The sequence below is a fragment of the Neophocaena asiaeorientalis genome, unplaced genomic scaffold (assembly GCF_003031525.2).
Source record: "Neophocaena asiaeorientalis asiaeorientalis breed wild unplaced genomic scaffold, Neophocaena_asiaeorientalis_V1.1 scaffold226, whole genome shotgun sequence".
In the NCBI taxonomy this organism is placed as follows: domain Eukaryota; kingdom Metazoa; phylum Chordata; class Mammalia; order Artiodactyla; family Phocoenidae; genus Neophocaena; species Neophocaena asiaeorientalis.
Genome location: NW_020173037.1, coordinates 9,110,029 through 9,123,838, shown reverse-complemented (window position 1 = coordinate 9,123,838; position 13,810 = coordinate 9,110,029). Strand labels below are relative to the sequence as shown.

The 13,810-nt window shown below is 41.2% G+C and overlaps 1 protein-coding gene across 2 annotated transcripts in view; it reads left to right on the top strand.

Moving 5' to 3' along the window:
• Positions 1-13,264, top strand: part of GGH (gamma-glutamyl hydrolase) — a 23,136-nt gene extending 9,872 nt beyond the window's left edge. The window contains exons 4-9 of one of the 2 annotated variants that reach the window (XM_024742539.1): positions 1,137-1,221; positions 4,409-4,547; positions 6,976-7,082; positions 7,166-7,256; positions 11,223-11,360; positions 12,878-13,264. In XM_024742539.1, the coding sequence (XP_024598307.1) occupies positions 1,137-1,221; positions 4,409-4,547; positions 6,976-7,082; positions 7,166-7,256; positions 11,223-11,360; positions 12,878-12,999 (682 nt within the window). In that variant the 3' untranslated portion in view covers positions 13,000-13,264. Of the gene's footprint in view, positions 1-1,136; positions 1,222-4,408; positions 4,548-6,975; positions 7,083-7,165; positions 7,257-11,222; positions 11,361-11,782; positions 12,162-12,877 lie in introns of those variants that run through there. The other variant, XM_024742540.1, reaches the window with a different exon arrangement.
• Positions 13,265-13,810: the final 546 nt, after the last annotated feature.

The following is a 13,810-nucleotide window of genomic DNA, read 5'->3' as shown; positions in this document are numbered from 1 at the left end:
TTGCAGAGATGAAAAGGCAGAGCCTTGCTTTGGAGGAGTTTGTCAACCGAGAGGGACAGTCAAGTTTTACTTTATGAATGGACTTTGAGATTAAACATACCAAGTTTGTTCAGAGGCAGATTTTTAAATACTGAGTCAATGAAAAGGGAGAACTGCTAATGAGTCTTCATTAAGCCACTTTAAACTGTAGGGTTTTCTGCTTGGTTTTGTGGCAGATGTTCTGCCTTATAGTTTATATATTTCCTACTAGACCACGATCCTACTAACAGCAAAAAGTACCCATCTTTGTCTCTGTGGGCTAATACCTATTACTGAATGAACACAGTCTCAAAGGTGATATTTCACATGTCTCAAATTCATATTGAAGTATTCTTAAAAATTTTAATATATTCAACCTTTGTAATCTCTGTTGAATATCCTTAGTTACTTTAAGAGCTTTTTAGAGTTAGTTTACAAAGTTGATATGAAAACATAAATATTTTTCTATCTCTCTCCTTTATGGGTAGGGTAAAATAAAGTCAAATGCTTGTGACTCCCCTTTTTCTCCTAGAATTTTTTTAGAATGGTAATTGTGTTCTTTTTCAAAATTTTCTAACACCATTCTTATTTCTGAAGAGATTTCAGGGTAATAATAATAAATATAAAATTCCATGGATATTTAATTCTAGCCTACTCTATTTTTATGACTAGTTTGTTCTTTATTGTTAAAACAGATTTCTTTTGTGAGCTAAGCCTGACTCATGATTATGGACCTGCAATTGATTTTGGCATCTCTGATCATCTTAATTTAAACCTAGCTATACTTGGAATTTTATTTCTACTTGATTTCTAGCTGTGTGTACTCTCCTCCCCTCCCCCCATTTATTTTACTTTAATTTATCCACACTCTATTTCAGAAATAAACTTGTTTATCCAAGAGGTTTGGTAGAATATGCACAAATGCATTGTTAACTGCAATAGTTTACAAATGGGTGGGATTGTAAATATTTTGTATTTTCTTTTTGCCTAATTTTTCTCATTTTCTCTAATGATCTTGCTGCTTATGTAGTAAGGAAAAGTTGTTTTAAAATAAAATGATTGTTTATTTTCTGGGAGTGGGGAGGGGTTGAAATGCACGCTGTTTGATGTTGTTTCAGGATCCTTTTCCCTGGAGGAAGTGTTGACCTCATGAATTCAGGTTACGCCCACGTGGCCAAAATATTTTACAAGTTGGCCATACAGGTAAACCTCAGTTATTTCTTATTATTCCAGGTGAGCTTTTGTAATTTTCCACGAGGATAATTCCTTTTTTAAGCACGTGGTAATACTTTCTGCACAATTACCCTAGTCTCGTCACACCTTTAACTGTTGGGGTGCCTGTTCTTTTCCAGCCAGTGGCAGCTCTTGGCCATTTTCTCTGCGCTTCATTTAATTCTGGGCTCCAGGGAGCCTCAGGGCCCTGCTGGCCGGCCCTCTCTGTTTGGGCTCATTAACGTGAACCAGGCCCTCATGGTGGCCGAGTAAGCTGTCTTCATTATGTACTGGGCATTGTTCATGTGTTGTGTTTTTTTTTTTTTAATTACTTTTTTGGCTGCGTTGGGTCTTTGTTGTTGCGTGCGGGCTTTCTCTAGTCGCGGTGAGCGGGGCTACTCTTCATTGCCGTGCGTGGGCTTCTCATTGCGGTAGCTTCTGTTGTTACGGAGCACGGGCTCTAGGCATGTGGGCTTCAGTAGCTGTGGCATGCGGGCTCAGTAGTTGTGGCTCGTGGGCTCTAGAGCGCAGCCTCAGTTGTGTGGCGCACGGGCTTAGTTGCTCCGCGGCATGTGGGATTGTCCTGGACCAGGGCTCGAACTGTGTCCCCTGCATTGGCAGGCGTATTCTTAACCACTGTGCCACCAGGGAAGTCCCTGTTCATGTGTTGTTAATTCTCATCTCCTCTCCGTGCAGTGACTTGCAGAGCCTCTCGATTCCTTTTTAGTCTCCTAAAAAGACTGCTCCTGCCTTTGCACCATAGCTCAGACCCTGGCTATTTCTCCCCTGAACTGTTAACAGCAATTTTCTAATTAATCTTGCTGGTCCTACTATCTCCCCCAACCTTAAATATTTCCCTAAGAAACTGCTTTTAGCATATGAGATTCTTGTTTGAAAACTTTTAATGGCTTGGCTTGATGACCTGTAGCCTTTTATAGTCTTTGAGTCAAGATATACAGTGTGTCCACAGCTCACCTTTTCCAGACTTTGCTTGTGCAGGTAATTGCAGCCAGGCTGGTATTTCCAGCACATACTCTGTGTCCTCCTACTTTCAGATCTGCTTAGGCTGTTCCTTTCTATCCCATCCCTAATTTGTGCCTTAGCCAGCTTTTCAGGGAAGCCCAGAGACAGAATATCTTGAAGTTAGCTGTTCATGTCTCATCAGATTGCATGGCTCTGACACCCTTTGAGGCATTCCTCATTTCATATCATATGGTTCCATGTACTTAGTACATGCTCAGTGGATATTTTTTGGAAAAGCTAGCGAACAAAATTGAAATTTTATAACATGAGTGATTTAAAATGCATTTGGAAAGCATATATATGAACATTATAAAGCCACTCTTCCTTTGCATATAGAGACTCATGTAACTGGCTTGTTCAATTTAAAAAAAAAGGAGCCACCTAACCCGTAAGACCCAAAGGCCTATTTAAAAATATATAATTAGGGCTTCCCTGGTGGCACAGTGGTTAAGAATCTGCCTGCCAGTGCAAGGGACATGGGTTCGAGCCCTGGTCCAGGAAGATCCCACATAATGCGGAGCAGCTAAGCCCGTGCACCACAACTACTGAGCCTGTGCTCTAGAGCCCGCAAGCCACAACTACTGAGCCCGCGTGCCACAGCTACTGAAGCCCGCACGCCTAGAGCCCGTGCTCCGCAATGAGAAGCCCGCACACTGCAACAAAGAGTAGCCCCTGCTCGCCGTAACTAGAGAAAGCCTGTGCGCAGCAGTGAAGACCCAACACAGCCAAAAATAATAAATAAAAATAAATAAAGTTTTAAAAATGTAATTAGCTACTTGAAGATTTCAAAGCAAAGAAAAAAGCTTAGCAACCTTGAACTTCCATTTAGCTGTAGCCACTGGGGTCCACAGGCCCTGATGAAGAAGCCCTGAGAAGTGATTTCTGTGAGATCTATTCGGTTTCACTCTGTGTCCTTTGCTCTGTTGATCACAACAAACAAAAGATGTGGTCCCAGCAAGTGGGGATTTAACATTTAGTTCAGAAATCAAGTTTGGTGTGCATATGGAAACAGAGAACAGTTCAGCCCTCTTTTGTGTTTATTGTAAGTGGATGCAGTAAGACCCTTCAACATAACATATACAATTCTAACTTCTAAAAATAAAATTTTCCAGACTTGCATATAAAAGTATTAAAATCCTATCTTGAGATAGGAACTATAGGAATTAATGCTGTTCTATATTTTTCTCATTGAAGAACAGAATGTACGTGGGCCTCTCACTGTTGTGGCCTCTCCCATTGTGGAGCACAGGCTCCGGACGTGCAGGCTCAGCGGCCATGGCTCATGGACCCAGCCGCTCCGCGGCATGTGGGATCTTCCCGGACCGGGGCACGAACCTGCATCCCCTGCATCGACAGGTGGACTCTCAACCACTGCGCCACCAGGGAAACCCCGTTAGGTTATATTTTACAGTCTATGCAGGAAAACCACTGCTTTTAGAAAAGTTACAAAACCCAGTTTTGTAACTATCAGCACACTTGGGTTTAATATTTGGTTAATCAGAAAATTCAGTTGCCGGAATGCTTCTCCCCCAGTCACACTGGTTGTTGTGACTTCCTCTGAAGAAACCCAGTACATTTGTACTTTTTTAGTTGACAACTTTAACTCTCTGAAATTTTATTTTACTTTTGCTTGCCGACTGTTCCTTTCCTTCCAGATCATGGCTTTCACCTGATTTAAATCTGATTAGCTGAAGGTGGTATAATGCAGCTGTTACTATAAATTCTGAGATAATGGAGGAAAGACTTCCATTCAGAGTATGTTCAAAACTGGACAGTCATTTAAAGCAACAAGATTTGTAGAAAATGTGTAAATAGGCATTTATCTAGCATTATCCTTGATATTTACAGTCCCTGAATGTTACATGTGTTGTCTGGTAGTTGACTGGCAAATGTCTGTATCTTTCCCAGCACAGCTGAGTTTGGATAGTTTGGTTCATTAAACCTGAACTATTATGTGGGAGCTTGATCTAAAGAGAAATTAAGTGATATCCTACTGATAGAAGAGAGAGTAAGTGATAGCCTACTGCTATTGATCCTGGAAAACTCCTTAGAAATCCATGTATACCTCAGGTGCCAATCTTGTATGACAAATCAAATGTATAATTTTTATTTTGAAAAGTTTGAGTAAGCTTAGTTTTCTCTTTATTCTGCACAGGGTTTTGGTAATGGAGACTATTTTCCCACGTGGGGGACCTGCCTTGGATTTGAAGAGCTTACGTATCTGGTCAGTGGAGAGAGCTTATTAACCCTCACAGATACTGTTGGAATTAAAATGCCACTGAACTTCACTAGAGGTAAGAATTCTCTTTTGATCCTGAAAAAAATATTAACTGGGCAGGATTAATAAGTTGCAAATATCAGAGTAAAAATATGTTCATAACATTTGTTAATTTTTTAATTATTTGCACAGGCTGAAGATGTGAATGACCACTTTTTGTACTGAGTTATAAAGTTGGCTTAAGGAATTTTGAATGTTGATAACTTATTCCTTCTGGTGACGTCAGGACAGTGCATGATTCAAAACTCTAAAATCAGACTTGGTTTTGAGTCCTAGCTTTGTCACTTCTGCCTTGGGGAATCATTTACCCTCTCTTAGCTTTAATTTCCTGATTTGTAAAAGTGTTTACCTCTTAGGATTTTTTTGTGAGGATTAAATAAGATAATGTTTTCCAGGTACTCTGATAAGCACTTTAAATATTACTCTAATAAATGTTAGCTATTACTATTATAGTCAGCATTTTTCCCTTGGCTGTGTACTCTGTTTCGATCCCAGATAGGGTGCACTGCAATTCCATTCTAGTACTAACAACCTGGAGTTAGCACAGACTCCAGTTAAAGGTTATCTCCGTGACTAGACTGCCCTTATGTCGGATACCAGCCACGAGTCATACCCCGAGGCCACCCATACATCTGATCAGATGGCCATGAATCTTGGGATTCCCACAATCCCCCTCAGGTTTAATAATTAACTGGAATGACTCTCAGAACTCAAGAAAGTGCTATGTTTGCAATAAAGAGTTTTACTGTAAAGGATACACATGGGGCAAGGTCTGTGAGGGAATATAGAACTTCTTGCCCTCTCCCTGTTGAGTCAGGGCACATCACCCTCCTGGCACATCAATATGTTCACCAGCCCTGTAGCTCGGTGAACTTTGGTGCTCAGAGTTTTTATCGGGACTTTATTATGAAGGCATGGTTGATTAAATCATTGGCCGTGTTATTGAACTCAGTCTCCATCCAGTCCCTGTCTCATCCCTGGAGATCAGGCTAGCTCAAAGTCAGACCTACTCTAGAAGTCCAATGCATGTCCATTGCACTACAGAGCCAGGTAAAGTCAGACCTGCTATAATCACGTGGTTAGTTTTTCTGATAACCAGCCTCATCCTGAAGCTGTCCAGGGGCCACCTTGTGTCACCTCATTAGCATTACAAAGACACACCTATCAGTCAGGAAATTCCAAGGGTTTAAAAGCTCCCAGTCAGGAACCCAGGACAAAGACCAGACAAATGCTTTATTTACCAATCTGTGTAAATAGATCATGATTCTTGGAGGTTACTTGATTTCTGAATCATCAGAATTGAATGTTGAATGCTACCAACCATTCCTGTTCTCAAAAGGATTTTGGATAGAAAGTAGTAGTTGTTATACATAGAATCTATAAAATGCTCTATACTTTTCAAAGCTCTTTCTCACATTATCTCGCTTAATTACTGCAAGAATCCTGTGGGAAGTGTACGTATCAGGTCAGTCTCTTTTGGTTGTATGTGGTTAAAACCGAGTTTATACAAAAAAAGGAATGAAATCCGCTGAAGTAAGGTATCAGCGGATTTTTATTATGTAGGGCTCTGGGATTCTAATGGAAGCCATTAGCATCCTGAATGAGGGGTTCATTGAGGGACAGCTGGCGTTAGGGCCTTGAACACCGTCAGGCTTTTCTTATCCCTTTGCTGGCATATGTCTGTGTCAGACTCCAGAGCCTTCATTGAGGTAAATTGCTTCTTCTTTTTTTTTTTTTTTTTTTTTTGGGGTACACGGACCTCTCACTGTTGTGGCCTCTCCCGTCGCGGACGGAGCACAGGCTCCGGACGCGCAGGCTCAGCGGCCATGGCTCACGGGCCCAGCCGCTCCGTGGCATGTGGGATCTTCCCAGACCGGGGCACGAACCCTTGTCCCCTGCACCGGCAGGCAGACTCTCAACCACTGCGCCACCAGGGAATCCCATTGCTTCTTTTGATCTATTTAGTGAGTAGAATTATCTTGGCCTGGTTAATGTTTTTTCCTACGTTGTTGGTATTTTTAACCGTTTAAGTCCCAGATACCTTTGAAAATGTGTTAAAAGTTCTGGGTCCTTTCCTGAGAAAACAAATATATACACATGTGGAAAATTTCACCTATTTTTCAGCGCTGTCTAGAGAACTCATTTCAAAATCCTCTGCTTACTCTATGGCTAGCCTGCTCACTACCACGTCTGAAGAATTTTAGTTATTTGTGTTACAGTTCTACAAGAAAAGTACTTAAGTATGGAACATATTTGGAATTGTGTGTTAAACTTATTTTGTGCTTGACTAGAATACTTCTGTGGAAACGATGTGTTTGCATATCATTTAGTCATCTTGATTATGTCTTAACAATGGCCTCTCTCTGGCTGAAGATCAGTTGACTTCAATGGATTTTATCTTTTCTGTGTTTAAATTATTTCTTTTTATGCTTGAATTATTTCAGGTCCATTGCAGAGCAGAATGTTCCAGAATTTTCCTGCTGACTTGTTGCTGTCATTAGCAATGGAACCTCTGACTGCAAACTTCCACAAGTGGAGCCTCTCTGTGAAGGTATCACATTAATAACACAATGAAATTAATGCATTTAGATTTACTACAGAAGTAATTATTTTGTTTTTATTTTTGCACTTTAGAATTTTACAATGAATGAAAAGTTACAGGCGTTTTTCAATATATTAACTACAAATACAGATGGCTCTATTGAGTTTGTTTCAACAATGGAAGGTATGTATCACTGCAGATGTACACTTTATTTTACTTATTCTATTTATTAATTTTGATTTTATAGTTCTCTTATGAATAAGATCATGTTACTTTGGGGACTGAAGTTAGAAGTTAGGGCATTTTTGGAGACAGGAGGCCTGTTTTGCCCATGTTCCAAATCAGTTGTGGTTTACCTGGGTCACCTTCTACGATAGGGTGATGAAAAAGGGAAGTGAAGAGTAAGGGAGAGTGGATGAAGAAATAAATGGAGAAAGTGATTTCTGTTTCTAGCAATACTGCAGCTTAAGGACGTGCTGCAGACAACAGCGAAAAATGTGACTGACATACAGAAAAACATCTTCCTAAGTAAATACATTGATGAAGTGACAGTAAGGGTTTTCAGGCCCCAAATTGCAGGAGGTAAGTGGAGTATTTAAACCGGCCTTATTATTGAGTCAGGAGAGCTTGAGATGAAGCTCAGGACCCCCCTCCCTGGAAAGTACCCCCGTGGAGCAGGACGCGGAAGGCTGGACCCTCCGTGAATCCTGCCTGCACAACTGCAGGGAGAGTTTGCCATCCTGAACCGTAGCGCTAAGCGGGTGGGCTGGTAAATCAGTAAAGCCCCGAGTGTTTTCATGACAGGCCGGTCTAGCGTGGCCCACGCTATACGAACTGGGAAGTTCGGCACATCTTGAGTCAAAAAGTGTGTTTGAAGTTATCTCGGACCGATAGTGCCTCAATGTGCGTGTCAGAAACAAACGTCAGTAGTGCTCTCTGGAGGAACCTGCATTTTTCCGGGACTTTTAAGAAGTTTCGGTATGAGGTTTTATGGAAAGTGATTGGTTCACAGCCAAAACATCACAAGTGCACAAGGAAGCCAAGTACCATGAATGAGAGCTTGCAGAAGCAGTAGGTGGTCTCTCAGCTGGCGAGACTGATTGGTGCTACTGGCGAGGCCCGAGCACTGGTCTGGAGTCAACTGGGACGAGGCAGAAGTAGTTCACGCTACTCACAGGTTGTGGCCGTGTCACTGGCTCCCTTGTTGGGGGAGGTCAGATGTCTGAAGGTTCAGAGACGACCTCCCCGGAATTCTGGGAAGGCTGATGAATCCAGTCTGAAGTGAACCACTCTGAGCTTCTCTCTCTAACCCTGTTTCCCCTCCTGTATTTCTTACTTGAGTTGACAGCATTGCCATCCGCCACATCATCTAGTGTTGGCTGTCCTTGACTTCCGACCCTCATCCTCCACATCTAAGAAGTCCGTGCCACTTGCTACTTCCCACATCCTTCTTGGGAATTCTTCTTCCCAGATCTCTCTATTCCTCCTGTCCGACTGCAGCATAAACGGCCTGCCACCTGTGTTGCCGCAGGAGCTCCTAACTATTCCACAAACCTGCCTTCCAGCCGGTCACCAGCAATCCCCCGAGATTCTAGTCTGACCACATTGCTTGGGGAGAAAGCTCCTCAGTGGCTCTTCAGCACTTGGAGGATGGAGTCTGGATTTCCCAGTCATTTACTCAAGGTCTCCCCCGCAGCCATCGCTAGCCTGGATTCCTTGCACCCTGTTCAGTACACACAGCCCTCCACAGAGCAGCACTTCTTGCCCCCGTGCTTTTCCTTATGTTCTTTCCTCTCCTCTGAAAAGCTTTCCTTCCTCCCCATTCCCTTCTGCTGATGGCCTCTTAGCTAGCTTTAAGAACTCAGGGCAGTGGTCAGATCCTGGAGGCCATCCCTGCCCGTTATCCTTTCTCGCTACATCCTCAGTGCTCCTCCTTTATACTTGCTCTGCACTTCCTAGGAATGTCTCTTTGCATTTATTTGCTCATGTTCTGTCTTTCCTCCTAGGCTAAGACCTCATTGAGAGCTGGGACTCTGTCATTCTTTGTGTTTCCAGGACTTTATGGAAATCTCAGTAGATGTCGAATAGATGAGTAATTATTTAAATGAAAGAGTATTGGCTTGGAAATTAGGGAATAGGACTTCATGTTGGTTCTGTTCCTGGCTATGTCATCATACCAGGCTCATTTGAAATTTTTATCTTCTGAAAGTTTTCTGACACCTACTAGATAGAAACACTTGAGATGCTCCTATATGCGCATTTCCTTCCTGTTCTTGATATTTTGTTCTAAATTAGTGAGCCAGGGCATGATTCCTAGAGTTGTCAGGAACCTGCATTGATCTTTTATTGACGCAGTTTACAAAAAATGAGTAAATCTCAACTTGCTTCTGAATGTCAGTGTGTATCTCTGTCCTATCCATTCATCTATCTGAAAAATCTTTATTACAATTTATCACTTAGGGTATTTCTTTTTTTAAATAAATTTAATTAATTAATTAATTTATTTATTTATGGCTGTGTTGGGTCTTTGTTGCTGCATGCAGGCTTTCTCTGGTTGCGGCGAGCGGGGGCTACTCTTCGTTGAGGTGCACGGGCTTCTCATTGCGGTGGCTTCTCGTTGCAGAGCACGAGCTGTAGGCGCGTGGGCTTCAGTAGTTGCGGTGCGTGGGCTCAGTAGTCGTGCCTCTTGGGCTCTAGAGCGCAGGCTCAGTAGTTGTGGCGCATGGGCTTCATTGATCCGGGGCATGTGGGATCTTCCCGGACCAGGGTTTGAACCTGTGTCCCCTGCATTGGCAGGCGGATTCTTAACCACTGCACCACCACTTAGGGTATTTCTTATTCTAAATAATACTTTTCATATCTCAAAGAAATATATTAGAAGACCTGCCTTTCAGGTACCTATGTGTAACAGTTAATTTCCTGGTCATCCAGCCCATGGGTCTCCTGCTGGTGGCATCACATGTGGTTCAAGACAGAGAAAGAGAGTATGTCACAAAGAAGGAGGGAGGGGGGAGGGGCGCAGTGGGGAGGGATGGAGTAGAGTGACCGGAGCTGCTTGCTGGTAGGTTCTTTTCTCTTGTGAATCTAGACTGAAGAAGGCTAGGATAAAATAGGTTTCCTTCTTCTGACATGATCTCTCTTAGCAGAGTCTCATGGGATGTGCAGACAGTGCCCTTTTCCCTAGATATCTCTACTTTTGGATAATTCATTTCTCTAAGTATTTTCCCGTGGTAGTCAGGGTTATAATTTCAAAGCAAAAATAATAGAGGGAGGATTTTTTTTTTCAATTAAAATGAGGAAAGGCATATGTGAAGAGAAAAAAAGATGAGTATAGATATTTCTCAAAAGGTAAATATTACACATATTTTTTAAAAATTATGGAATTTTAAAATGATATTTAGAAGTAGAGAGAGTAATATAGTGATCCCCTGGGTACCTTTCTCTAAGCTTCAACAACTATCACATTTATGTGGCCATTCTTGTTTCATATCTATTTTCTCCTCATAACCAGCTTAGTTTTTGGAGTAAATCCTAGGGATCGTATCATTTTTGTATATAAAGATATTTAAGAATTCTAAAAATAAGTGAAGTACATTACCAAAAATCTTTCACACCAAATTTAAACTTTTAAAAACTATTTAAAAATTGGCAGCATGAAACCGTGAACCTTTCCATAGACTGAGAGAGAGACACAGTTGAGCCTGAGACTTATGTAAAAGGACACTAAAGATGCTGGCGTAGTTCATGCTCATGTGAGTGCCATTATAGGAGGGGATGAAAATGCGGTATGAAGTGGGGGGAAGAGCGCTGTAGAAGAAACGTGTGACTAATCAGATGTGCGGTTGACTGTTGAGCTGGGGTATATTCAAAGGCTCAGTTATTTCACTCTACTCTGATCACCTAGTAAACGGAATCGTATTTCAAATTATAAAAGGTCGTGAGTCAGTGAAATATTGTGTTGTGAACTTTCACATTGACTGTGAACTGAAATTGTTTGTGTCTGAGAGAACTGCACAGTTTAATTGTGTCTGACATTGGGTGTTATAAAAATAATGTTTTACACAGCATGTAAAGCATAATTTAATTGTTAAGTAACATCCCAGACCATTGTTACTACTTAATACTCACCAGTCTCTGTTCTTTGTGCAGGATACCAGTATCCGGTATACGGTGTCCAGTGGCACCCAGAGAAAGCTCCTTATGAGTGGGGAAAATTAAAAGGCATTTCCCATGCGCCTAATGCTGTGAGGGCTGCATTTTATTTAGCAGAGTTCTTTGTGGCTGAAGGTAATATGGGGCAGGGGTTACAATTTTGTCTCTCTAGTGTGGTTTTGAAGGAAATTGCCCTCATCTGAACTTCGGTGTACTTTTACTCTATAAATGTTTTGTAGGTTTAACTTTTAAAAAAATTAATTCATGTGAAAGCCCTGAAATTGAGATATTAGTCATTCAAATCAAACCAGGACAGTTCTTTCAGTTAATGGTACTGTACAGTCTAAAGTGGGCTGATTTCCTGAACAACAGCATAAAGATTGTTTTGTTTTGTTTTCTTGAGTCCTTTTTTTTTTAGATTCCCCTCCAATTACTCTTTTTAGGGATAATGATTTAATTATGACATTCTCTGAGGATTAGATCTTACTTTTCCAAGACAATTATGTAAATTGACTCTATACTCATCAGTCTGTGGTTTTAAGGCTGCCTATCTGTAGGTATTGGCACAGTGGAGAAAGTTAATACGCTTTGCCTGCTTTTGCATGATGAAAACACAGGCCTAGTCATGCTAGGTTATGTTTGTGGGTAAATTGAGAATTTGGTTATAGATGCTTGGGTTTTAGTTGAGTGATATGGGTGTAAGACAGAGCTACGAACACAACTTGCAAGGGATTAGGGCGTCGCTCTGGCAAGTCGCGGCCCCGGGAAGATTTCCATGAACTTTGTTTGCATCCTCCCTTCACGCTTGCCCTGAGGTTTTATCAACCCTCCGTCCACACTCGCAGGTAAAGTGCTTCCTCCTGAGTTCACTGTGGTTTAGAATTGTGCTCCGGTGAACGGGTCATTTCATTACAAAAACCCCAAATTAAAAAAAAGTTCTCCCAGGTGTAGTATTAGTCGCAAGAAACATTTTCATGTCTTTTGTATAGGAGTAATGAGAACAGCAGAGAGCAGAGCAAGGCTCCCTGCAGCAGTATCACAGGAATGGCTACATGGCCTTCATTTTCCAATATCCCTTTCTAAAAATGCCACGGAGGCCTGTATTTACTTTATTTTGACTTTAGGGTAAAGTCTGAGCCCTCACCCCCTCACACCTAAAGTTTAGCCATGCAACTTCTTTGTGCCTCCTTGCTTTTCAAATTTCTGCCTTACCTGGGGGAGATGCCTCCCTTCTCCCCTGCCTCAGCTTTGCCAGTTTCTCCATCCTCTTGAAGCGTCCTCCTGATTAGTCTATAAAAACTTCTGTGTGGTGACTAGACAAGACTTCTTGAGCGTTAGGACCTTGCCTTGTGGATGTCGCCATCCCCAGGCCCTACATCAAGCTATGCACACAGTAGGCGTGTAGTAGGCGTTTGAATGAAAGGGGAGTAAGCGCCACGTGGGGTCTGGTGCAGGGTTAGCACGGCTGCTGTCAGGAAGGCTCTACTCCAAATCAGGTGCTGCTTTATTTGGGGGAATTTGGTAAGACGTTTCTCCTTTTTGCTGGTATTATCCCACTTAATAATGCTGATCAGAGGAAGAAATATTTTAAAGTAGCCTTTTGAAAATTGTATCCTATCTTTTTAAAAATTAACGCTTTCTTTTTCTTGCAGCTCGGAAAAACAATCACCATTTTGAATCTGATGTTGAAGAGGGCAAAGCACTAATTTATCAGTACCGTCCAGTTTATACTGGGAACATTTCTTCATTTCAGCAAAGTTATATATTTGATTGAAAGCCTTCAATGTGTTAACAGAGAAATTTTGATTAACTCCGTGATTAAACTGTTGTGATAACTTGTTACTCATGACGATAATAGAAGGCCACAGAGATTCCTTTTCTATGACGTTACTGGCTCTGATTCTTCATTCAGTATATTTGACTATTTATTATCACATTTGATAATCAGTCAGTGAGACAGATACATAATCTGAGTGTTTTTCATGGAAAAGCTTTCTTTTATCTGCAGGTTAGAAAAAAATAAATGTATTGAAAATACAGATATTTCATTTTTTCTAATTGATTGATTCTGGAAATACATACCACTCCCTACCCATCCACCTACCTCATCCTTGCTGAAGACTCTTTATTTTTTTATTAATTTTTATTGAGTTATAATTAACATACAACATTATATGAGTTTTAGGCGTGCAACATAGTGACTTGATATTTGTATACATTATAAAATGATCATCACAGTAAGTCCAGTTAATGTCACCATAGGAGATTGTTACAGTATCATTGACTGTATTTTCTCTGTGTATATTACATCTTCAGGACTTAACTTATTTTGTAACTGGAAGTTTATATCTCTTAATCCCCTCTACCTACTCTGCCCTACCCCCTGCCTTTCTCCCCTCTGGCGACCACCTGTTCATTCTCTGTATCTATGACTGTTTCTGTTTAGATGTGTTTGTTCATTTGTTTTATTTTTTAGATCACATATATAACTAAAACCATTCAGTATTTGTCTTTCTCTGTCTGACTTATTTCACTTAGAATAATACCCTCCAGATCCATCTGTGTTGCCACAGATGGCAAGATTT